Source organism: Drosophila suzukii, chromosome X, assembly GCF_043229965.1.
Source record: "Drosophila suzukii chromosome X, CBGP_Dsuzu_IsoJpt1.0, whole genome shotgun sequence".
NCBI classification, from domain to species: Eukaryota; Metazoa; Arthropoda; class Insecta; order Diptera; family Drosophilidae; genus Drosophila; species Drosophila suzukii.
This window is the reverse complement of record NC_092084.1, coordinates 19,455,413-19,482,447: the sequence shown is the minus strand read 5'-3', so window position 1 is coordinate 19,482,447 and position 27,035 is coordinate 19,455,413. Positions and strand designations below refer to the sequence as shown.

The window sequence follows — 27,035 nt, the reverse complement described above, 5'->3', positions numbered from 1 at the left end:
TTACAAAGTAACATATGTTTTCCCATTAATCGAATTGTAAGCAACTTATCAAATAAAATGGTTATCTATCGATATTTATCAATGTCCGATATTTATAAACACAAAAATCAATTTAATAAAATAAAATTATAACTAATAATAAAATAAACATAAGTTAATGAACAAACCTTTATAGACAAACTACATAAAGTTACTAACATAACATATGTTTTCCCATATAATCGACTAGTTTTCGATTTAATGATACCCAATAAGAAGGGTATTTATCGGCAGAGCGTGCATGTGTCCGATACTTATAAACATAAAAACTGATAACGAAATCAAAACGTCGAGCCAAACGATTTGGAAATACTTGGACAGCAGGGCAGCAACAGCAACAACAGCAACAACAATAGGCCGGAACAACAAAGGCCGTAGTCCTTCTGTCCGGCCGTAACATCAATGTAACGGCCATACAACATTATTATCATCGCAAATGGCAAGTTAGACAAACACATTGAGTGCCCATTTAATGGCCGCCCCCATCCCGAGAACTCGGAACCCTAGGAACCCAAAGTCCAGTCCCTTTACTTCACCCAACTCAAAGCTGGACAGGGGGTGGTAATGGGTGGCGATGGGTGGCTGTGTGGGTGGGGGGGTGCCTAACTGGGTGGCAGTGTATCAGCAGAAGATGGTTATGGGTCTAGGCACATAATGACCAAGCTAAACAGCAAATGAACTTTTAAACGTATTGAATTGACGTTCCACAGACAGAGGCCTCCCCCCTGAATGAGGCGTCAAAAGCGCCGCTGGCCTAGGTGTACCATATATGGTGGGGTATACCATATATGGGGGGGTATACCACCCTATAGGGTGGGGGGCATTAATGGGTTGCCATGGACAGCCCTCAGATATAATGTCTACTTGCCAAGTGTGTGAGCTCACGGCTGGGGGAGACTCATCGGAAAACGCAGGGGGAAAATCGAAAAACGAAAAGCGAAAAACCCACAAAAGAAATATAAAACCCGAAGCACAAAGGAGGTGCAAGGCAGGACCAAAGGATACAAAGCACTGGGACTTCCCGCAGAACAGAAAAGGATGCGGGCATCGATGGGACACCGGATTCAATGCAAAAGCCAAAAAAATTCGATCTTAGCCACTGTGGGCGAAAAATATGTCATATTTCTTTGGCTGTGTTTCCCTTTCAGCTAAGAAATAATTGAAATTTATATAATAATTATAAGAAATATTTAAGAACCCCGAAAACAGGTACAGAAACTAAGACATTTTCATTCTCTTTAGCATTTTTAGTACAATCATAAAATTAAAGCCCTTCATTCAATGAATAAAATATAAAAAATGTACAAGTTACTTAAAATAATTACCAAAATAATGAAAAATAAATCCTAAACTTAATATTAAATCATATACGGTTAAAGTTTTTCAATTTTAAATTATCTCACATGTTTAATAATCATCTTGTTCTTTTATAATACTTTCTAATGTTGTTGTATACATATATTTATGATATTTAAAGTAAAATTAATCACCTTGTTCTTTTATAATATTTCTATTGCTATCTAATATTTAATAACAAAATATAATGAAGTTATCTATAAAACGTATAATTAAAATCCCATTTTTTTATCCCATTAAAACTCCAAAAATGTATCTATTAAAATTTATTTATTACAAAATAGATTATATGAATATTTTTTAGCCTCGAGCTTCCAGTTTAAAATTCAATGTTTTGATGTTCCCTAAATTTTCCCCGGCTAAGCATAAACAAAGTGTAATTTATTTTGAGGCTGATAAAAAATACATATTTATGAATGCCATTAAAGCGTTCTGGCGTCGAATAAATCGATGTTGGGGCTGTGATTTGCCACTGTGAGCCGAGAAAGTCGAGGCACGGACCAAAAAAGCGGCAACAAATCAGAGTTCGAGCACCACTATATTCAGCTGGCCATCGAATTGAAAAGAATGGAATCGTTTTTGGCAATTTATTATGGTCACGATCATTCGTCACCTCGTTCGCTTTATGGTCGAAAATAACAAAACAGCGGGGCCATATGACATGAAGCCCCAATCCATCCCCCCTATAGTGCTGTACAACCAATCCAGTGTTTTTTCTTTTATTATTTTCCTCTTTAAGCGGCACTAACCTCTCGATGGCAGGACGTGACCGGGCAGCTGGGGAAAATGTTCGAGTTGATTTAAACGATCCAGCGGCATGCAGATGAGTTTTTGATTTTCCATTTTCCATTCTCCAGCTGTGTTTGCTCTTGTTGTTCGTTATTTTGTTTTTACGAGCTGACAAACTGACTGCCAAACCGACGACGAGCGCTGAAAAGCCAAGAAGAAAATAGTGAGCGAGACGAGACAATAACAGACAGGGGGGGCGGCCCAGGAAAAGTGGGCGGGGCCACGCATAATTTAACATTTTTGGGGGGAAAAGCGAGACGAGGCGGGGGGAAACTCTCAACTGACAGGGAATTTTCGTCTGCCCTGTTTGTGTTTACATTTCGTCTTAAGCTGCGACAAGATGCCGCCATATATTTGTCACATGGACGCCACTTTTACGGCCAGCCAGGGGCGTGGGGTGGGGGGTTTTTCCAGGGGGCTGGCTAGCCCCCGAGGGCCTGGGAATTTTCGGGGGGGGACGTGGCACAACAATCGACGAGTGGATATCACAGGCACTGGCACAACAAGAGCACATGGCGGGGCAAAAGAGGAGTTGTGTGCAAATAACCTTAAGCCGGAAGCTCGTCAAGTGACTTTGCTGCCTTCCTGCCAACAAAAAAGAGGGAAATAGGGAAGAAAAACCCACTATGCCATCCACACAGGAGAAAATGTATGATAGTTTGGGGGCTCTTCTAGAGCGACTTCATGAAAATTACACCAGCGCTTAGGAAAAACTACAGGAAAAATATTTTCAGGTGCTCAAGTATCCCCATTAAATATAGTATATTAAATGTATTTCAGTTTGGAACTTAAATATAAAATACCTATATTTCCATGTTCATAACGATACAGATATGAACTGATCAATGGTCTATTAAAAATGTTCCTAAGACTACAAATTTTGTAGAACAAAAATAAAATGATATATAATAGATTATATAAAATGTACTTCAGTTTGGATTAAATATCTTCATAACACCTACTTATTTGATTATGATTATGAACTGATTGATGGTCAATTAAAATGTTTCTAAGATTAAATGATTTTAAGAGCAAAATAGAAGGTTATGATCTATTATAATAGATTACATTAAGTGTAATTCAGTTTTAAATATATCTATTTAATACCTATATATTTTTTGTAGCGATACAGATATGAACTGATCATTGGTCAATTAAAATGTTCCTAAGACTAAATATTTTGAAGAGCAGAAATAAAATGATATAATCCAACATTATGGATAATATTAAATGTAATTCAGCTTCTAATATATTTATATAATACCTATATATGTTCATAAGTATAAAGATATGAACTGTTCAATGGTCTATTCAAATTGAAAAGATACGATTCAATATAATCGGTTATATTAAATGTAATTCAGTTTGGAATATATCTAAATACATACCTACCTATATATGTTTATAAAGATACATATATGAACTGATCAATGGTCTGTTAAAATTCCCCTACATATTTTATATTGCAAAAATAATTGATAGACCTGACAATAAAAAATGTATTTCCTTATTATTAATTACTATTATTTATTTCTTTAATTTGTACATTTCCTTATATTGCCAAACCAACACTTCGTTATTTTTCCCTGTGCAGCCACAAAACAAATGCTCCTCCATCATCAACGTATCCAAAGTATTTGCATTTTGTATCACTTAAGCAGCAGCTTTTCCATTGTTGCCACTGGTCACAGGAGACATTTATAGCCAAATACACACGCACAAACACACACTCACGCGGTGGCACATAAAACTTGCCCCCGGTTTTTCCGGCTTTTCCGACCGAAGTTGCGTGCCTTATTTGCGACTCAAATGTTAAGTAATGGAATTATTCGTGTGCTTCAAGTCGAACCCGCCCTACGAGAAAAATCACCACCTCCACCTCCGGAATTTTCCCAGCACCCCCCACCCCCCAATTTTCCCAACCCCCCTTTTCCTTTGACAATCAAATTTAGCTCGGCAACAAATTTCGGACAGCGCTGAAGGAGGCGCGTGTAATTGCCAAGACAAACATTGTGTTAAGTGGGCCCCCACACAAACAAAGGCTCATATACGCTGGGAAAACTGTGGCCAAGACAGCTGTGGTTGTGTGGGTGTGTGTATGTGTTAGCCCTGGCTTTACGAGCCAACTGACTTTGACTTTTTGGCGGCCAGACTGCTAATGGCAGGGCGTATTTCCCCTTACTGTCAATTATTTCAGATTTTCCATTTGTATAAATGGCTTTGAGGACTTTTGAATGGCTTTTCAATGCCCCCTGGAAACCCTTAAGCTTTTTTAAATTGCCTAGATAAATTATATAGAATTGATATCAGGTTAATTTGTATTATTAGCTTTTTTAGCAATACAGCTGGTTTTTAATAATTTAATTATTATTATTATATTTATTATCTAGTGCTATCTTATAGGTACAACTAGAAGTTAACAGAGGGTTGAGCGTGAGTTGGTCTTCAGATATATATTTAATGGTGTGTTAGTTGTTATTAAATAATTTAATATTTATTAAGCTTCAAAGTATCTTAACATTAATTTTTAAAATAATATATTTTATTAAATATTATCATTAGCATTTATAATGAGTACTCAAATAAATGTTATTTATGCGGGGATTGTAGCATACCAGATCTTCATATATCTTAATAACTATCTGAACCTCAAAGATGATAAAGAATCTTGCTAATTGTTTTTTCCAGACTTTCACCCTGTGTATCCTGTACCCTGTTCATTACCCTGACAGCCTCCTTAATTTCCTTCGCACCATTTTTTTCCCAGGCCCATGTCCGGTTTTACCCTCATTTTACATTTTATTTCTGGACTTACCTACTTATTTTAATTTAACCTTCACTTGTGTCCGGGGGTGGAAAATCGGGATACGGTCAAAGTGTTAAGCCCTTGTCGCCATTGTTATTGTGGGCATCTGTTCAGTGTGCCACGCCCAATGCCCACGCAACTTTCGCGCCTCCACACAGTGGGAAAATTCTATATATACACAAGGTGGCTGTAAAAAAAAAAAGGGAGAAAGTATGGAAAAGCACAGGTGGCGGCGAGGGCACAGAAATTCGCAATTAATCACAATTAAAAACGGCCTGAAGATACTTTTCTCCCACCCTTGTATACCTTAATATATACAAATATGTATGTATGTATGCATGGAACTCCGTTTAGCACCCTTTGCCCACGTCATCCGCATTTAATTATGGAAATGTTAATTTGCTTAGCACTTCAGGCCGGCGACTCATAGCCAGCCGTTTTCCCCACGCTTTTCCGCTTTTCCTGCGCGCGCCACCTGGCGGCTATGGCGCGAACCGAGTGGCGAGTCAGCGAAATTTTCATGTTTAGTTTTTTGCCATCGGGCCATTAATTTTCAATTAACACTATGCCAGGAGCAGACGACGACAATGATGATGCCAAATGGTGGGTGGTGGGCTGTGGATTGTGGATAGTGGGTGGTGGGTGGTTGGTGGTGGCCAAGTGGTGTTCGTGGGTCACCGTTAGTCAATGCCACAATCCTAATCAGGGAGTAAGTGTAAGTGCAAGTGCAAAGTGCCAAAGACGGCGCGTCAAAATGATACCCTGGAAAATGTGGTTGAGGAGGGTTTCGTTTTTCCATAAAAATCAATGCTATATTTATTCAGAGATCCTTCAAAATAAATATTGAGACCTACATTTTTAAATTTTATTGTTAATCACAAAGAATTTAGTGAGCTCTTTAAAAATGTATAAGAAACTATTTTTCATTCGCAATTATATTTAAATATTTAAAATTCATCAGTGAATTCATCAGTGAGTTTTAAATATTGGATGATATATTTTGACTAGAATTTTTTCTTTAATAATCATTAATTGAAATGATCTTATGTTCTCTTTAAATATTCTATCAATTACTAGTTTTTAAGCAAAAATATAAATTTTAAAGTGTTATAATTGTTTAAAAAAATGTATTTTTGAATATTATATATATTATTTATTTATTTTATATATATGTATATATATAATGTACCCCAAATACTAAATTTGATTCTTGGGAATACGTAAAAAACAGAAATATATAAAAAACATATGATTTATATTTTATAAAACTAAATATTTAATACATTAATAGGTAGTCATATATTAAATCCACTAGATCCATTTTAAAGGTAATTGTATGACCCATACAACTTGTTCAGAATCTGAAAGGTGTCCCATTCCTCTCCGTGCCCGTGTTATTTCTTATTTATTGCCTCGTTCGTGCTCTCATTGGCACCCAACTTAACCTGGACCAACCCGAGCCGTCCTGACCCAATCCCGAGTAAACCGAAACGAAACCCAACCCCCAGGTCCTTGTCCACCTGTAGTTCATTTCATTTATCGCTTGTCCCTAACAAAGTTCAATCCTTTGTTGTTTCGACAGCGCCCATGTCCCAGCGCCCCTGTGTCGGCGCCCCTGTCGTTTGTGCTTACGCCATTAACTTAAAGTGCCATTGGCCCCAAGATCGGAGGAAAGGATGCAGGGGCAGCATCTGGCCATCTGCGTAGTCGGGGAGCACTTAACTTAAGCGCTCTAATTGTATTAAAAGCGTGTCCTTTCCCGCCTACGGCTGGCTCTGTATATCCCTATATCCCCGGCCGTATCCTTACCCCTTCTCTTTCCGGGTCGACCAGGCCACATAGATCACTATGTTGACGTTGATGCAATGTCTCATCTCATCTCGACTCGGCTCGTCTCATCTCGTCTGCCGTTTCCCTTTTGGCCTGGCCAACATCTCGTTTTTCCCGGCTAATTCGGCTAAGTGATTTTCATGAGTGCGTGCCAGGGCTGCGAGCTGGCTTTATCTGACTTATGGTTTAATTAGGGTCAGGCGAAAGTGGTTTGTGCCGGCACTGCAATTAGTTCCGATTAACCCGAACATGTCGAAAACTTATTATTCACGCTGCATTTGCAGCCATACACTGGAAGAGAAACTTTAAAATGTGTCCTTATTATTATTTTTAGGGTTGCCACTTCAGAGCTTTGAAGTTTTTAAATCGCTAAGGTAGGTGTCTGAAAGTATACTGTAAAAAAAATAATATGTCGATTAAGGAATGTGTTTAAAAATATATCATTGCACACCCCTAGGTATTACTATTACACTATCATTTAAAAGTGTCACAGAAAGCTCTAAGCTTTGAAACCGCCTAAGGAGGTGTCTAAAAGTATGCTTTGAAAATTAAAATGTCGCCTTGGGTCTTAATGGTTCAAAATTTATCGTTGCATACTTTTAGGCGACAACAATATTTTTATGGAATTAGATTTCTTTAAATTGAAACCCCAATGTATGTATCTGTGAAAAATATTTTGCTTAAAATTTGTAAATGCCATTTTTAAGTTTGCAACTTCATGCCTAAGACATCTGACCAATTACGTGTCCTTTATTCGCTTCCGTTTGTGGGTTTATTAACGCTTTTGCTTCACCTTTTTGGCCCACTTTTCCAGCGTCTTTCCACTGCCAGCACCCCGTTTTCCACTCCACCACTTGGCCCCGTTTCAGTTGCTTATTTTTGGCTTGGAAACGCGCATAACTTGCAATTCCTGGGCACCGCACCGCACCACACCACTCCGTAGACGACATTCCTCGGCTTTCGCCCGGCTGGAGCCCGGGTAAATGTTAATTAAGCATCATTTACGCATTCAGGCCGCCATAATTTGCAGCGACAATGACACTGACAGCGCCACAATGTTGCGACAACTTTGACAAGCCCGCCAGCCAGGACACAGGACACAGGGGCACCGGTTCACAGAAACACACTGGAGCAGTGGAGCAGTCACAGGACCCTTTCCCCATTTGCCCATCCACTCTGTCACCCGGCACGCAGTCAAATTTAATGTTACATAAAAGGTTTTCCATTTCATTTTCCATCCTACTTAATGGGTAGCCGGGACGTAATGGTTCCATCAGCAGAACCGCAAATATTCCAGGCATTGCAAATTGGCATTTGGCTGGAGGACTCGAAAAAGAAATCGGTGGATAAGCAGCTTTCATCTGGGGTAATAGATTAAGTAATGCATGCCATGGACCACATGGCGTATGATTAATTTCGAGCAGTGCTTGCAAGTATATTGCTGATACGCCGTTTTGAACAGGGCTTACATCCTGCTTATAACGTATACGCAGTGTGTATTATATATTTTAAATTATCCTGTAAGTAATTATTTATTTTATTAAATTTCTCATCTTTAAGACAGCCTGTAAATGTGGATATAAGTTAGGTAGTGTGTGCCATGGATCATATGGACCACATTGAAACATTCGTATTACGTATCCGCAGTGTGGCTCTGGCAAAATTATTTAGTAAATATATGTTTTAAATTATTCTGCTTAGTAATTATTATTTTTTTAAATTTCCCATCCTTAAAACAGCCTGTACCTGTGGTTATATTGGGTTGGCAAGAAAGTCATGTCGTTTTTTTTCAATATTTTCAAAGATGATTTATTTATATCAGGACTTATAATTAATCAATTATGTATTGGCCGTTTTGTTCGACCACTAATGACCATCTCTCGGGCAGCTGCATAATTCCGCGCTCGAAGAACTTTTGGTCTTTTCCAGCAAAGAATCGAGACAAGTGGTTTTCGACAGCCTCATCTGAATCAAAGTTTTTACCATTCAAAGAGTTTTGAAGAGAGCGAAACAAATGGTAATCTGAAGGTGCTAAGTCCGGACTATAAGGTGGATGTGGTAGCACTTCCCAATTCAGCTCCGTTAATTTTTGCCGAGTGACCAAAGATGTGTGGGGCCTAGCGTTGTCATGGTGAAAGACTATACCCTTGCGATTAGCTAGTGCCGGCTCCTTTTCTTTAATTTTTTCCGCCAAATTGGATAGCTGGCGACAGTACACATCTGAATTGATGGTTTCATTCCGTCCCAGCAGCTCAAAGTGCACTACACCCTTCCAATTCCACCAAACAGACAGCATAACTTTCCTCTGATGGATATCGGCCTTTGATGTGGCTTGGGCTGGCTCATCTTTCTTGCTCCATGATCTTTTTCGTTGGACATTATTGTAAACATCCCACTTTTCGTCGCCAGTAATGATCCGCTTCAAAAAAGGATCGTTTTTAATCCGTTGCAGCAGAGAATAGCAGATGTTGATACGCTTAGTTAGGTGAATTTCCTTTAAGTTATGCGGAACCCAAACATCGAGCTTGCTTACGTAGCCAAGTTTCTTCAAATGGTTTTCAACCGTTGTATGCGACACACTGAGCTTCTCTGACATCTCCCGCGTTGAATAGCGCCGGTTTTCATCCAGCAAAGCCTGAATTTGTTCGTCAAAAACGGCCGATGGTCGACCAGAACGTGGGGCGTCTTTAACTCCAAAATCTCCAAGCCTGAATTTGGCAAACCAGCGCTGACATTGGCGATCACTCATGGCATCTTTACCATACACTTCGCACAATTTTTCGCGAGCTTCGACCGCTTTTTTTCCTTTTCGGAAGTAAAAAAGCAAAATATGCCGAAAATGCTCACTTTGGTCCTCCATGTTTAATTTGCTATAGCTTCCACAAATGTTATCGAATAATTACCAAATTTTCGTCGATAGTACCTAAGACAATAAGCTTTAAAACGATACTAAAAAGTGTGACCCTGGTGCTCGATTAGTCGTAAATAAATTAGATTAAAAACGATTACTAAAAAAAACGACATGACTTTCTTGCCCACCCAATAAGTTGAGTAATGTATGCCATAGATCACATGGACCAAATTTTATCCTTCGTATTACGTATCCGCCGTGTGGCTCATGGCTAAAATATTTAGTAAATATATTATTATATTATCTGTATATATTCAACACACTAATTATTTAATTTTTAAATTTCCTACCTTTAAAACATCCTGTATTTGTGCTTTGGAGTGCCAGGCAATCAGCGGTTGGTTTTATATCCTGGCCTTGGATATGAGTCCTTCTTTTGTCCAACTCCTGCTGCTGCCATCTGCTTATGTCCAAGTGTCCAAATGTCCAAGTGTCCAATGCCCGCTTATCTGTCCCAGACAATGGACAATGTGGCCGTGGATTAGCTCAGCCAAACGGTTATTTAGCGGCATCCAGAGCGAGGATCCAACCCAGGTCCCCTGTCCCCCTCCCAGTTTCCCAAGGACTCCGCCGAATTGTGGCCACAAAGCGGCCGGTGAAGTGCGCCCAACAGCTGGCCAACAATATCCAACAATATCCAGCAATATCCAACAATGGCAGTACCAAACGACCAACGGCCAACACAAAAAGCAACAAATCGCCAACTGTAGAAACAAAATAATAATAAAGACAAGCAGCAACGTGGAATGGAGCAGCACAAAACCAAAATAGCAAATAAAATTGCACAACAAAGATGAAAATGAAACGAATGCAGGAGAATAAGAAGACAAAGGAAGGAGCCAGGGAGTCGTGTGATAGAATTACGGTAAAAGCCAAGACTAACGATACCTATAGGGTCGAAGAATCGAACCCAATGTACCCTATATTTACCTATATAGTATTATATTAAAATATATATAAGTCGTGTGAAAGAATTACGGTAAAAGCCAAGACTAAAGATACCTATAGGGTCGGAGAATCAAACCCAATGTACCCTATATTTACCTATATAGTATTATATTAAAATATATATAATACATATATCACTGTGGATGGCAGTACATTTAGTGAACAATTTAGAAGGGTCATTTATTTAGTAGATCGTATAATACTTTTTCGTCACAAAAGTTGATATCAGAACTTTTGGGTGCTCAAGGTGCGATCGTCACTAGTTTTTTTACCTCGTAAAGAATTTTTTTTTTTGGTATATATGAATATATACCTATAATATATTTATTTATTTATTTTAAATAGGCGACACATAACTTTTCTTATTTATTCATTCTACATCAAAACGACCATACCCATATTATAGCTATATCCCCAATGTCTCCCAGTTAATATTATCTAATTCAAACCATAAATCGTAAGTCTTATAAACATAAATTGCATGTTTTCATAAATTAAGATTTATGTATTTTCGTATTTACAACAAAATGTATATTGATAATCCTAAACAAACATATTTGGCAGATCAAGAATAAATGATATATTTTTTTTATAAGCAGGGTAGGGTGTTGGTAGTGTGTACTTATTCCTGAAAAATTTGTGTTGCATACTTTTTGAATACCACATTTCTTTTAACACCCAGTTTGAAAGGTACTATACATTTTTAACTAAAACTTCAGATGCGAACTTCCCCAACTTCTACATTTCCTCCATGCATAATTCAAGTCCAAGTGCTCAACTTTCGGCACTTTACAGGGTATCACTGATAAAGTAAAAGGCCAAGTTAGGGTCGCAAGTCGCGCACACATTTCTCACACCAAATGCAAATAAAACGACGCCTTGGAATTGAAATAGAAATAGAAAATTGCCAAACAAAAATGGCAGCATAAACTTTTGCTGTTTGCCACTTCCGTACGTCATTCGTTCTCCTTTCACCTCCTTTCTCCGTGGCTCGTAACTCTCTCACACACACACAGAGAAAGGAGAAAGCAGAAAGCGAATAAGACACAGTGGCACACATACGCACAGAGTCCGCTGCTTGTCGACATTTTGGTAATAAATTGAGTTTTATGGCAGTCATATTATTCTTTATTAGTGGGTAAGAATTGTTGCCTTTTGTTGGCTTTTGTTGCCGAAACGATGTCTCAACCAGGCCAACATCCTCTGGCCGAGAGCTGAGTTCTGCGTCCTGAATAGGGAGTCCTGAGTATCCCCCCCCCTCTCAACTGACACTGGGATATCACTCGTTCGATTCCGAAGTGGCTGCTGTGTGGCTTAATTAATTTGCCAGTGTTTCGGGGACTTTATCAAAGGACAAAAAGGGGAAGGACGAGGAATGGAATTCCCAGAAGCCCTCGACCAAATCAATCAACGACAACGCCTTGTCGCCCGTATTTACTCTTTCATTTCCCCAGAACGTGGCTAGTAAATCAAAAACTCTCATCCAAAAATCGTAATTTGGCGTTAAATTAGTCTCGGGGCTAGAACGCCGCGGGAATACTAATAAGGTCAAGGCGACTGGCGAAGTGGGATAATCCATCCGTCAATCGCACATCGCATTTTCACAGCTGTCAACGCAAGCCGAGTTGCTTATTTGGCAAAGTAGGAACCCACGCACAAATGGCATTGCTTATGTACATTAAGAAAATATTTTTAAAATAAGATATATTACGAAATTTGCTTGGTGAAAACGAAATTTTAGCAATATATTTCACTTTTTATATAGCTGGGAATGAAAACTGAAATTAAAATATCATAAATTTTAAGATATGGGGGCTACCACAGAATTTACTCGGAAAGGTGCCGGAAAGTATGCAGTTGAAAAATGAGTGTCGACTTCCGGGAGATCCATCCAGATACAAAAAAAATGTTGCATACTTTAGTACATCTCAATAAATTATGTCAAAATCTTAGTGATTTCTGTACACCCCTTAAAAAATAATGACTAAAAAACCATTATTGATAATATTTTCACAGCTTTTTAACTTTGTGATTTTAATTATATATACATAAAATATTTTTAGATATGTGTAGTGATTTCTAGAACATATAGTACAGCGTATATAATTTAATAAATTAATCTATGGTCCCAACATATTTTTCCCAGTGCAGAAGCACATCGCCAAGGCCATTCAATTAGCAATCATGGAGAGTCTGTCATCTCCTCGTACCTGATGATCCATGAAGCGTTCCAAGAGCGCCAAGAACTTTTGGCTTATTTCCGGAAATGAGACACTCAAGTCCTGGATCGGAGGAGCCACAAAACTGTGCATAATGCGCCGGCCGAGTGATTTATCATTCTCAGTTCCAGCCCGCGAGGCTGTCGGCCAAAACCAGCGGGCGGTACTCCACTTCGGGCCAAAAGAGAAGGGGGCCCAACCTTTTAGGCCAACGCTGAGTGCCCGTTGGGTGGGGAAAGTATGTACGGCGACCAATGATTAATTGCCCAACTGTCCATTCGAGCAGAAAATTCACAAAACATTTCCATCATCAAAGCGAAACTGATTTTTTTTTGTGGAAAAGTAAATCCTGTCAACGACGAAATGGCAGCCGGACAGCTCTTCATGTCCAATGTACGCACAATGTCCTCTGGCTGTTTGAACTCAAGTTATTTCCCTAATTGCAAATATAGTTTATTTGCTTACACATTTCTTCGTTGCTAATTGCACATTCCCAACTTCAATTCCTTTAATTGCAGTCCAATTAAATGCTTAAATGCCAGCTATTTGGCTTTGCCTATCAATTTGCTTCTTCCCGAAAACAAGAAACAATGAGTGAGAATGTAAACAAACTTTATGGGTATTTTGCAGAAATGCAAAGACCACGGTGCAGATGAGGCACTTAGCTATTCATTATTGGCTAAAATGACAAAATTATAAATTAATCAACCGGGAAAATGCATACTCAGTTTCCTCTTTCTTGTTTGATGATTTTCACTTCAATTTAGTTGTCTCTATTTATGGTCTGATGTTGTTTGGCGAAACTGATATTCTTTCATCTTGAATAATTTAGTCTGGAATAATAATTTATTTCAAGGGGAAAGCGGAATTTGTGGAATAACATGTTTGACAATTCGATTCACTAATGCGACATGACATATTTTGGACATACAATCTGTGTGAAAAAGCAAAAAAATTCATTAATTTTCTAGAAGCCAATGTTCAATAATGCCTTTTTAAAAATAAGAATGAGATATATAGGTAATCGATTTTCTAAAAATAAATTTTTGACGGTATGTTGTCAGATTACACTTTTTAACACCAAAAATTACTTCAATGAATGCTCAAGAATCCGATTGGACTTAACTTGCAATTCATAAACATGCTCACGAGAAAAAATCCATTGTACCAGAATCCCGACAGAAATGATTTAACAGTTTGACACTATTTAAAAATCGATTACCGTGTAACAGAGTTCTGTTTAGTTAATTTTCCGATAACATGGCCAGAGCTGCAAAGATTTTATCTATCGAAATTAAAATTCCAAATAAATAACATAGACTAACATATTTATTTTGACCAAAAAGTATGCTTTACAAAATGAGTTTTAAATGTAAATTTTCCTGTAAAGAGGATATAATATGTATCTAAAAGTATGCTGCGAAAAAAAAATCTTTACTTTTCGAAATCCTTCTTGCTTTCTATCTTAAAGCATATTGTTGCATACTTTAGGGTACGCCTTATTTTCTATTTACAATTTGGAAAACTTCATGGTCCAGTTGGTAAGATGCTCGTTCCTGACTCTTGGGGACACAGGTTCAACTCCCAAGAAATACGTCATGAATCTTATGTTTTGATAAAACTTTTTTTCAAAACTTAATTTGTATTACCAATTTAAAAAAATATTTTCTGATAAATAATAAGATGCAACTAAGAAGATATAAGAAATGTTAAAAAAACCTCCTTTTAATTTCGATATACGCTTTCATTTAAAATATTTTAATGGATAAACGTTGCTTGCATAAATTTTCAAGTTATGAAAAATATTTCAAAATACATATTTCAATACATCTTAAAATAAAATATATTAAAAGAGTCACCACTGCCATAAGTGTCAGCTATCCCATTGAACAGAATTGACTTTCCCCAAAAGCAAGTAGTCAAAATTTCCGGCACTTTAACCATGAGCTTGGAGCAAAACTTGACCGCTGCCCTGTCGCAGTCGCCGGAGGGCAAGGCGGAGGAGGCGTGGCCGGCGGATGCCCAACTATACCAGCCACCGGAAGAGAGTCAACTGCTGCTTCCGGAGCGTTCCAGCTGCCTGGCGGTGAAGACCTACCTGCGTATGTGTGGCCTGCCGATTGTGGAGAAGATCAGCGACAATGCGGAGTTCATGTCGCCGGGTGGCCGGCTGACCCACCTGCCGCTCCTCCGTTTGGGCCCGGTCAAGACCTTTGCTGAATTCGAGCCCATTGTGGCCCAGGTGGAGACCATGCAGGCGGGCCACGCCCTGGGCAGCTGGATGTCCGAGGATCAGCGCGATAATGTTCGCAGTCTGGTGAACTATGTGGAGAACGTCTTCACTCTGACCGAGATTCACATGAGCTTCGTGGATGCGGTCAACTATCAGTGGTACACGGCACCGCGCAGTGGGGCTGCTCGTCCGTGGCCCTTGAGTATGCTCCGTCGGTGGGCCAAGCAGAAGGAGGCGATGCGCATACTGAAGGTCTACCAGTGGGATGATCTGGACAACGACCAGGTGCTCCACGAGTTGGGCGTCTGTGCCGACCAACTGGTCGACCAGATGGAGCAGAACCAGCTGGAGGAGTCCTATTTCTGTGGATCGCGGCCCTGTGCGCTGGACTCCCTGGTCTTCGGCCATGTGGCAACCATCATGACCACCAAGTTGCCCAACATGGCGCTGGCCAGGGTGCTGATCAACTATCCACCTCTATTGGCCCATTGTTGGCGCATCGATCGGAGCGTGTTTGGGGGCAAAATTCTGGGCAACGAGCCGGAGGTGGAGGTGCTGGAGTAGCCAGTGTAGCTGGAGTAACTGGAGTAACTGGAGCAGCTGGAGTAGCTGGAGTGGGGCAAATAAAATTAAAGGAAGGCAGGAACAAGGGATTCTTATTGTTTTTTTATTTGGCCAGGGGTCGGGAAGCCAATCAAAAATATGCAAAGCATTTACAATAAAAACGGCGGACGAGCGGAGGGAGTAGCGGAGCCAGTGGAGCCAGAGATAAGCCAGCGCACAATCCCATAAAATACAGCAACAGACAGGGCCAACACTGCGAGAAAATCTAGGAAAAATATAGTGTTTCTCCAAAATTGCACTATTAAATAATTAACTTATATTTTTATTAAATGTTCATATTTATTTTACTTAAGCAACAAAGTAACTGACTTATTGTATAGCCACATTTAAGCATAAGGCCTGAGATGCTACAGCTTCTACCATTTTGTCTCAATAATATTTCTACATTCTACAGAACAATGTAAATTATGAAAGCTTCTTTTAAAAAAAAATTGTAGCAATTTTGTCTTGCGAAAGGATATCTAAGGAAATAAATATTCACCTCAAAACTCAAGAACTACCTTTCATGAATACCATTCTACATATAAAATACATAACTATTTTAAAAAGATGAGACATAAATCAAGATGTAAAAAATTTACATTTATGTTATATTTTGAATTTTTTAATGACAGCATTTCTAAGCAAATTTGACTTTTCATTTTTTGTATGTTCAAACATAATACAATTACTTACAAAGTAATTTGATTTGGAAATTCAATGACTGTTTAATCAAAAATATTTTGAATTTTATTTAATTTTACTTTTTTAATTTTAAAAATCGTTTTGCTTAAAAGTTGCACTGGAAAGTTTTTGTAAATATATTTCCGAGTGTAGAAGGCAGTATATTCGGCGCGGGCTGGCATTCAATTTAAGTTCGCCCTTGACTTCAAGGTAGGCACCCGGGCAAACATAAAATGTCAGTTCGATTTTATGACTGGCCCAAAGTCACCAATCTCAATACCAAGTCTCCTGGAGAAGGGACTATGGAACCCCCGGACTTCGGGACTCCCAAACTCCCGGCTAACCCGTGTGACATGGCCGCATCGTTCGGACAATCAGGGAACCATCATCGACATCGATGGAGTCCGCTGTCAGCCCAGTTTCCCAGTTTCCCACGTACTTTTCCATTTCCTCCAACTGCCGCCCCTTTTTTTTGCTGCTTTGCAATCAGAAACTCATCATGGCCTATTGATGATTTTTTCCGTTGTGCTTCTTTTTTGTGCTTTGCCTTTTCTACGACTCCCAGAGGATAATGTTTTGGCCAATGCCACGCCGTTGGCCTTGATGCCGCCGTCTGTCTCCGGTCCTGGTAATTTATTGGAATTTGCCAAAAGGATTAAGTACGCCAATAAGCGTTGCTCAACGTCAATGAGCGCGTGAGCTCCTTTCACTCCTCCACCATCTCGTCCTCGTCGTTTTTCCAACTCGTTTTCCTCCAGCCATCGGAATGAGCAACATCAGACGGCATCATCATCATCGTTGCCGCCGGCCATTTTCAGCCCTTTCGTCTGTTTCCGCTTCCGCCCCGACTTCCGGTTTGGTGCGTGTATGTGTGCGCGCTGCACACTCCGTTGCCAAAAAAATAATAAAAAGCAAAACTGATAAACGTTGCGCGTGTCGAATGCCAGCCTGATTTGTTTGGCTTAATATTTCAATTTTGGCTAGCCATCTATGTATATAGGGTCGTACACAAATCAGGGGCACTCAAGACTTCATTACACAATTTTCTGGGCAAAAAGTTGTATTTTTAAATATATATTATAAATTATAATTACGCCAAATATACAAGGCAAACAAAAAATGTATCTTCCAACACTGGAAACACCGGGAATTGAACCCGGGACCTCTCACATGCGAAGCGAGCGCTCTACCACTGAGCTACGTTCCCTTGAAATATTTCGCATAATTTTCTTCAAGTTCTATAAAGGTTGTTTTGAAATTCCAGAAAATCAAATTTGGCCAAAAATATTGTTTTTTTATGAGGTTTTTTAATCGTAGTTTGGCCAAATCAAGGCGTACAGCTAAAAGACCGACTGTTTTGAGTAGCTTGCTACCAAGCTAACGAACCAAATCAGTTTAAAAAAAATTTATTTTTGGACCAATTTTTTCTTTTTTTATGGGGTCGGCATCATGTTTTTTGGTGAAAAATGCAAAAAATTAAAAATTTCTAGGTTTGAACGCCAATAGATTGGAAATTAAACAACGAGCTCAACGAGGTATGACATTCCTCGATCTGACGTTTATTTACTTCATAGCAGCCAAAAAACTGACTTTTAATGGCAATAAAATGGTACTCCGATTTTGTCAAAAATGCGAGATTCTGATTTTAGTCAAAAATACCATTTTTCTTCACCGTTTTTTCGATCGTAGTTTGGCCAAATCAAGGCGTACACCTAAGAGACCGACTGTTTTGAGTAACTTGCTTCCTAAGCTAAAGAAAATTTATTTTTGGATCAATTTTCGCAGTTCTTATAGGGTTGGCATCATGTTTTTTTGTAAAAACTGTGAAAAATTAAACATTTCTAGGTTTGAAAACCAATGGATTGGAAATTAAACAACGAGCTCAGCGAGGTATGACAATCCTCATTGTGACCCTTTTTTGCAATATGCCAGCCAAAACGCTGATTTTTTTTGCCTAAAATCAGGATTTCAGCTGTTTCACTATTGAATCGGGCGCTCTACCACGATACTTGAAAGCATGTTTGACATTTGTTTAATTAAGTTCAAGATTTTATGAATACAACATAAACGATCTTTCTAACGAACAAAAGATCTTCAAAACTCTCCGGAGCTCTCAAAATAATAAAAAAGGATTTGGAGACACCGGGAATTGAACCCGAGACCTCTCACATGCGAAGCGAGCGCTCTGCCACTGAGCTACGTCCCCTTGAAAACATTTCAAATAATTGACAGTTTAAGTTTACTTAAGTTCAAATTTTCACAAAATACTACGAAAAACAAAAATATCAGCAAAAACGCTTTTTCTTCCTTTCCACAGGGACGAAAGATCTTCAAGAGCTTAAACCTTTTTTCATGACTTTTTTTAAACGTTCGAACGATACTTTAAATTATCAATCGACATGTAATCAATTGAGTTGCACTGGATAACTTATCGAAGTGTGTATGCCGACCGCTGTTGTGCACTGTTTGTGATGCGGCGGACAACCAGCAATTCTATTTTTTATGCCGGCTTATTAACTTTTTGAGTTATCGCGCTCACCCATTTCCAACTAGTGGTTTTGAAAGCTGAAAAACATAAATTTCAACTGCAAAAAAATAAAATAATTAAATAAAAATAGAATAAAAATGGAATTTGGTTTTCGAAAACCATAAGCAAGCTCTCCCCACTCGCAGACAAAGCTGGCACTAAAAACAATAATATAAAATATTAAAAAACTGTTAATGGTTATGGAGACGCCGGGGATTGAACCCGGGGCCTCTCACATGCAAAGCGAGCGCTCTACCACTGAGCTACGTCCCCACCTGACACCTCTTCATTAATCAGTTTCCTTCTAATTAATCATTAAAAATATCTTCAAGAATATAAGGACTCTTCCGTATAAAGACTTTGGGTTTCGCGGTTTTATTTGAAACAGTACCTTTGTGTTTAATTCGTTTTTAAAATATCACTTTCAACTATATTGTTTTGGTTATTGTACCATTTTAAAGGATCTTTTAGGGCTTAACTCGTACTACCAACAATTCTTAAGACCACTCATTCTGGCATTACATTCTTTTACTAAATATAAACATAGTAATCTAAAGACACCCTAATCATAAGTTCTTGGTGATTTCGTCCTAATCACCGGACATCACTCACTCGATGTTTATCACTTGGCTCGTTCGCTGGATGGAACTCAGGCAATTTGTAGACGAGTAACTCAATGAAATCTGGTAGACAATCGTTTTTGGGGCTAAAATGACCACAGTGCTGGGGGCCACGAGTCATCCGACCTGAACTTCTTCGTCACGCTGTGCTTTATCACTTTATTCGGAGCTGAGTCGCCTGATTATCCATCATCCGGCCAAGGAGTCCCCATCATCATCATCGTCGCCGAAGGAACGACCTCGCCCGAGTAACCCTAATGGAAAGTATATAAAACACAATTTGTTTTCATTCTGTGCTCTTACCACTGAGCGACTGAGCGACTATCCCGACTTTCCACGAGTTTTCCGACTTTTCCGACGACTGCCTGCCGCTGGCCCCGAGTTTTCAGCGCCTTATCCTGCAGATCCCTGTACCATCCCGCATTCAGCAGCATTCTGTCAGCTTAACCGCTGCCACTTGCCATTGTTGGCTGTTTATTTTGGTAGACGGGCGTTCGGCGAAAACTTTTTCACATGCCACGCCCAGACGCCCAAAACGCCCTAGGCCACGCCCACGCCCCCCGTTCGACTGCCGCAGGGCCACTAAACAACAGATAGACTAAACGGGACAAAAACACTGTAGGTATACATTAAGATATATACACACAGATATGCACCGCCAGAATAGGATGACTATTCAGTTTGCTATTATGAACTATTGGTCTAGGGGTCTGTAGAGCCAGTTTTATATAGAGAGCTTCTCGATAAAATTCCTTAAGGCTAAAAGAAATCTTCTGTATCTAAAAACCCTTACAACAACTACTCTTCCTTATAAATGGCTCTTAATTAAAATTCTATAAAATCAAACATCCTTAATATCTTTTAAGTAAATACTTAAATCTAAATAATTTATATTAGATTCTACCTTTAAACTCATTTATACAAATTTGAGTATTTACTAAAAAGATATTATTGATGATATTAAAGATATAATGAAGTAATAATTTGGTTTTAAATCTAAATGGCAGCTTCATTTTGCATTCATCAACCACTGAACTCTTTAAATCGATTTACCTTGGTCACACTATCCATTGATTGGTCACACTATCCACAAAACAGTTACAGACACCATATCATCTTAAAAATATTTAATAAAATATTTTAAAATAGCTTTATAAATACCATTTCCCATTCGATTTTCTCGCCGTGTCCAGCACTTATATATGGAGAAGTTCCTCGCCGAAGCTTGGTCAGAAGCGGGGGGTTAAGGGGCAAAACTTTCTATAGCCTACAAATTTTCTTTTGGCTCCAAATTGGCTGAGGGAAGAAACTTTTACTTGCGGCTACTTTCGCCGCTTTCGCCGATGTCTCAGCAGCCTGGCCTAGTGGTGGTCCAAGTCCATCCTTATCTCCATCTCCATCTCCTTGGCCATCCAATCTCTGCTCATCCCGGCCAGAAAAAGGACCCTGAGCAGTGATTAGGCAATAATTCTGTGGCACGCAAACGGCGCACATATTAACCCGCCCCGGGAAAGATGGCGTGTCATTGAACAACTCAATATCCCGGCACTCCGACTCCACTCACTCAAGTCCCTGGACTTTGTTCGGTTGTTAGGCAAATCACGTAAATTTCTTTAAACGAATTACTTTCAAATTACCGAAAATGCTCGGATCAGTTGCTTGTGTGCCCTTTGCTTTCTTCCAGGGACAACAAAAGGTGGGAATTCCCCCAACTCGTTTCACCAGAGAGTTTTAAATAAATATTATTGCCTGTAATTTATATGAAAAGTTTGCGCCTCGCTTCTTGGAGTTTTCTAAGGGTGTGATTTCCTGATTTCCCGATTTGCAGATTTACCAATTTTCATATTCAGCCAGGGACACGTTTCGAACCGCAGAGTTCAAGTTACACCTTTGGTTTTTGGCTAGAAAAAAAACGGAACTGGGTCGCAAATTTATGCAGCAGTTTGGGTAGGACTGTTCCTAAAGATTCAACAAAAGCGGTGGCAGTTTATAAAGTAGCAACAAATAATTGACCACCCACACATGCTGGGGGGCGGGGAAAACTGTGGGTGCTCTCAGTGGGTTAAAAAAAAGAGGAAAAGCGAGCAGAGAAAACTCAGCGGAAAAACTCGCTCAAGTGGCAATCATCATGATGTTGCTGCCGCTGCTGATGATCATCACTGCTGGCTGCACTTGGCAATTGTTGCCACCGAAAAGTGGGGGGGAGGGGGCCGGTAATGGGGGTAGTACCGCCCCACAAAACCCCCCCTCCCATCACACTCTGGACCGCCCTGTTGAGTGCTTAAAAATACATTGCACGTTCAAATTGAAGTGGAAATGCAACGAAATGCATATAAAAACATCCTGGCCCGGATTGTCCTGCTGAAAAGCGATTTCTCCAAGAAACCTCTTCAAAGTCCCGCAATTATAAATCACTTAAAAGCTTGGTATATTCATTTCTAAAATGAAATAATAAATACATTTTTAGAAAATTAAAATTTTTAAATTTTACAATTACTTTGGTTGTAAATTTACTCTTTTACAGCATTTAATTTTGTGAATGTGATACAAACAAAACAAAAATAATATTTTATGGAGACACCGGGAATTGAACCCGGGACCTCTCACATGCGAAGCGAGCGCTCTACCACTGAGCTATGCCCCCTTAATAAACTTACAAGTTTAATAATCTAGAAAATACTAGACAATCAAAAAAGCCGGGTTAAATGGTCACATTGCAACCTTAAATACGAACTTAGCAGATTTCCAACACTGGATAAGAAACATCTTTAGACGAAGACCTAACGCAAAGCGAGCAGTCCAAAAAAATTGAAATGTTTTTGAAACTGATTGTGGAAGTTACAAAATCGAAATAAAAAAGGCGTAACCTTTATGGAGACACCGGGAATTGAACCCGGGACCTCTCACATGCGAAGCGAGCGCTCTACCACTGAGCTACGTCCCCTTTAATAAAATTTGATTAATTGAATGATGATGCATTTCAGTTCTGTTAAGTTCGAAAATGTTGAAAATATTAATATTAGCAGAAAGTTTCTGAACTGTTCGTGTGGTTAATCCGAAATTTATGAACTTTTACATCCTTTCTAATTCTAACTTTATCACTATAGAATCTGGGAATTGGCCTTTCTCTCTAAAATTCTTAATTTAATGAACCGAAAATATATGTAAGAATTTTTAATATATGTTTTTCTATTATAAACATACCTTTTTACAAAATTGTCCATTAAAATGATCTATGAATGGAAAACTCTTGTGATTTGTAACTCAATCGCGTGATTTATAATTTTAATGTGATTAGATTAATAATGTTTTGATTCTTTGTGAGGCAATTTAGCTGGGGAAAACGTTTATCGGTACGTGGCGAAAGCAGGGTTTCATGGGGCTTGTTCACTGGCTTGTTGTTATTGGATCCACCTTGCGACCGCCCAGGCAACCACCCCCAAGCCACCCCCACCCCTTCAACCCGCCCGGTCAAGTGGCGTTGGCGATAACAAACAAATGCAATTATGGATTTACGCGGCGTATACGCCATATTTATACGTTTTTTACGCTGCCTCTTGCGGTTGCCTTACATTTTAATTGAGTTGCTTGTGCAGCAGGCAGCCCCACCAAAAAAAATACGAAAAGAACATTAGTTGCGAATCAGCATCTGTATCTGTAGATGTATCTGTAGCTGTATCTGAATCGGTGATCTCAAGAGTGAAGTGCTTTGCATGGCCAAGGGGAATCGGGCGGAAATTGATGCGCTTGGGGTGCAAAAGACATCAAACACTTGAAATATTTTGTGTAAACTTGAAAAATGACATGAAAGCGGCCTGAAATAACAGGCGGTCTGGGGGTTTGTTTTCGAGTGGATGGATGGCAGAATGGCATGCAAAAGCAAACAAACAATTTGCGGGTCTTGTCTCTGACATATGAGTTCGAATATTTTCGAGGGAACTCACATCTTACTCGCTGTCTTTTGGGGCTTATGTGGCGGCGTGAGTGGCGTGCGTGGGTGTGCAAAGTGTTTCTGAAAGATGATTGATACGATTGGGAGTGCTACCAGGGCCGTCATTCCCATCCCCCTTACCCCCCTCGATCCGCTCCTGGTTGGGCGCTCGGGGGCGCCGCATAAGCGGTGGCGTAATGAAGCGGAAATCGATTTGGAGTGCGCGTCCTCAACCCGTGCTACCCGGGAAATCGCTCGCCGTCAGCGGGCGTGCGTGAAAAGTTTGACAGCAGCCAGGAGCAGGCCACCACCCCCCAAGCACCGCCCGCACCACCACCACCACCCCCCGGGATGATGAACAGCGGGGCGCCACCAGCAGCACCACTCGCCTCCCGCACCACCAAACCCTTCAACCACACGAAGAGAAAACTTATTTATATCAAATTGCTAAAGGATAATGCAATCAAGCATTACAGGCTGTTCTTAACTCTGAACAGATTCAAAAACAATTGTTTTTGGGGGAGTACATATGATACCAACTAATACATTTTAAATCTATTCCGCTTGTATCCGAAATATCAAGTACTTTAATAAGAATATAGTGATTTAGGAGCCTAAATCATACTTATAAAACTTTTTTTACTACTCCAACTGATTTTAAACATTACAAGAAAATTAATTTTTCTTAAAAAGGGGTACTTACAAAGATTGCCTTAGTTGTCATATGTAATTAAAAAAAAATTAAAATGCTTGCAGGTAAGAACTTTAGGAATTTTTTTCTAGAACGCCTTAGGTAAACAACATATACATTTTATACGGATTTATTATTGTACTAATGGCATGTAACAAAAAATAAATGCTTTTTTTTGGCTAGGAAGTATTTTTATTCGTTTTAAATGTATAATCGCAGATTTGGAAGTCATTCTATGGTAAAAAGTTCTATATCTCAGATCGACTTAAGTCCTTAGCAATATTTTTGTCCTTTCATGACATTTCAAATATACATTATTATTGTATTGTTATATTTTGTGTGAACTACTTTGTTTTTAATGGAAAATGTATTAAGCCTTGGTTTTGCTCTTTTGATTCAAACAAAAAATACTAAATGCCTTAGTTAAAAACCAAAAACTGGTTTTTTATATGGCGTGGTTCAGACCTATTTAATTTTAAAACTGGGGGAACAGAAAGGTGTGGATATAGAATATATGAAATTTTAAAAAACAATGTGATGGTAACATGTAAGACATGCAAGAATTAAAATATTTATGATAGATATTCTATATAACAAGCTTTTGGTTTTACCAGCTAAAATAGATCACATTTGAAGGGGAATTTCTCTCAGTGTACTGGTTCCACTTCTGCCGAGGAAAGCGTAAACAAGAAAATATTAAGCAGCTGCGAGAGCAAAACAAAAACGTAACGCTGCCGAAAAAAGCTGGAGAAGGGAAAACGAAATGAGCGAAACAAGTTTTCCGGGGGGAGTGGTAACTGAGTGGAGAGGGGAGGGGGGTGCTCTTGGAAAACAAGCAAAATAAAGTAAAGAAAAGGGAAACAGAAGATGCTGGGGGAAAAGCGATTTCCGCCGCTTGCTCGTAACTTTTCACTTAAGCATTTTTGTCACGTCTGCCATTTTTCCTTTTCCCCATTTGCCGCCACACCCGCGCCTATCCAAAAAAGCCTTGTGTAATACATTTTTGTAATATTTACTCTGCGCTTTGTTGGATCTGTGCCTCGTCGATCGAACTGGGTATATTAGCTTTGGGCAACAGGCTGCCAGTTCCCTGGAAAAGTTTGCATTTTTCACTTTCAAGCTAACATAATCGAACTCTTTTCCTTGTTTTTTTCGGCTATGGTAGGGCATTTGACATTTGTTTGGCCGGAAAACCCATCTTTGAACTTGAGTTTATTTTTCCTTTATATAGACATATTTGTTGTTGTTTGTTTTACGCCATCCCGATTCACAGTGACTTGGTGTCCTTTTTCCGGGTTCCGGCCAGTTCCTTAATTTCTTTTCGTGTTTTCCCTTTATGTATGCGCACCCCGCTCTTTGATTTCCCCACCAGGCAAAAAAATCATATTTTATTGTTATCGAAATTTAGTGGCATCCCATAAACATCGATGGGTTCCCGGGGAGGGTTTTGGGTTTACGGATTAGGGATTTGGGACCTTAGGTCCCCCCCATCCCATCCGCTCATCCTTCACACGAAAGCAGGAAATGTGCTGCAAGTTCCGTTCAGCGCCATAACTTTGGCGTAAACTGGGTCAACTCCGGACTACGGACTACGGACTCCAGTTTATATTCTCCGGACCCGTCAGCCTGCCAACTCCGGCGACAGTTTGGATTAACCCGCTGTTGCGACGTGGCTGCGATTTCCACTTCGTCTTCCGGATCCGCGGGCACTGCGAAATTAGCTGGGACAGCACAGCAGTCCACCGGGTTTATTCGGTTTAGCACCGGAACTCTCCAGATCCGATCTAAAATTGCAGCCAACACGGAGATTAGGGAAGCTGGTTAAACGGGATGGAACTGCCAATAAGTCTCAGCAGGTAACAAAAAGTGAACTTAAATAGGTGACAGGCAGTACATAAACTTAAGAAAAATATAAAAATAAATATATCAACTAAAACGACTTTAACTATTAAATGACAAAACACATAAAGCTGAAATTCTCAAATTAGAATTTCCAGGAGTTTTCACTCGTTAAATAAATCTTTAAGTGTTCCTATATCCTAGGGATTTATTTAGTTTAGTTTTCAGTCGTAAATTCACATAAGACGACTTTTATACATATGGCAAATACAAATGTTTAATTTATGAATACAATATTTGAAATGTAACTCAATTAAGTAAATGAAAACCCCAAGGTAAATCCAGCATATTAGTTATAAATGGTAAAACATGTCAGTGGAACATAGTTTCCCAAAATGAAATATATAGATTAGGGGCCACCCTAATCCTACCACTTGAATCAGGATCACCCCACTGCTGAGGGCCAACAAACAAACAATGTACATCGTTTATTGACCCCGTATTACGTTTATTTGCCGCGTGTATTATTTGCTCGTTGCTGACCCGTAATCTTTATGGCCTTGTTAGGCCACCCAAGGAAATCGACAAATCATCCAAGCACTTTTAGACGTTTTCATTAGCCACAATTCGGGCATTAAAATTTGAGATGCCCCGGCATCGACCCGCCATCCGGTTTGCCACCTCGTATTTTACGGGCCTCGACACCTTCCGGAATTGGGGGCATAAATTGTCGAGTGCGGCAGTTAACTGGCTAAAACTAAGCCGGCAATCCATCAAACCGCAGCACCGACTGCCGACTGTATATACAGTACGTACTGCGTATATAAGACACAGGCCGCAAATGTGCCAAATGAGAGGCTTTCGGTTTTCTATTAACTGTCAGCCGTTTAATTTACAAGCTCTTTTCGAGCACCTCAGCCGCAGCAGCAGGAGGTCGAATATCGTAGGATGGGGGATATTCCAGTACTGGGTACTTGTAGGTCCTTTTGGAGGGGGTGGGGGAGGGGGG

General features: G+C 39.5%; 2 protein-coding genes and 5 non-coding genes across 7 annotated transcripts in view; 1 reads left to right on the top strand and 6 right to left on the bottom strand.

The window, feature by feature from the left end:
* Nucleotides 1-27,035, bottom strand: part of RpL37a (ribosomal protein L37a) — a 211,097-nt gene that overhangs the window by 83,165 nt on the left and 100,897 nt on the right. The gene's annotated exons all lie outside the window — the stretch shown is intronic.
* Nucleotides 14,754-15,769, top strand: LOC108005244 (metaxin-2-like). The gene has a single exon (XM_017068437.4). It carries the CDS (start codon nucleotides 14,841-14,843, stop codon nucleotides 15,693-15,695), a length of 855 nt encoding a protein of 284 aa, XP_016923926.2. The 5' UTR covers nucleotides 14,754-14,840; the 3' UTR covers nucleotides 15,696-15,769.
* TRNAA-CGC (transfer RNA alanine (anticodon CGC)) lies at nucleotides 17,554-17,625 on the bottom strand. The gene has a single exon. It is a non-coding gene; the product is annotated as a tRNA-Ala (tRNA).
* On the bottom strand, nucleotides 18,553-18,624 carry TRNAA-CGC (transfer RNA alanine (anticodon CGC)). The gene has a single exon. It is a non-coding gene; the product is annotated as a tRNA-Ala (tRNA).
* TRNAA-UGC (transfer RNA alanine (anticodon UGC)) lies at nucleotides 19,147-19,218 on the bottom strand. The gene has a single exon. It is a non-coding gene; the product is annotated as a tRNA-Ala (tRNA).
* On the bottom strand, nucleotides 22,138-22,209 carry TRNAA-CGC (transfer RNA alanine (anticodon CGC)). The gene has a single exon. It is a non-coding gene; the product is annotated as a tRNA-Ala (tRNA).
* Nucleotides 22,438-22,509, bottom strand: TRNAA-CGC (transfer RNA alanine (anticodon CGC)). The gene has a single exon. It is a non-coding gene; the product is annotated as a tRNA-Ala (tRNA).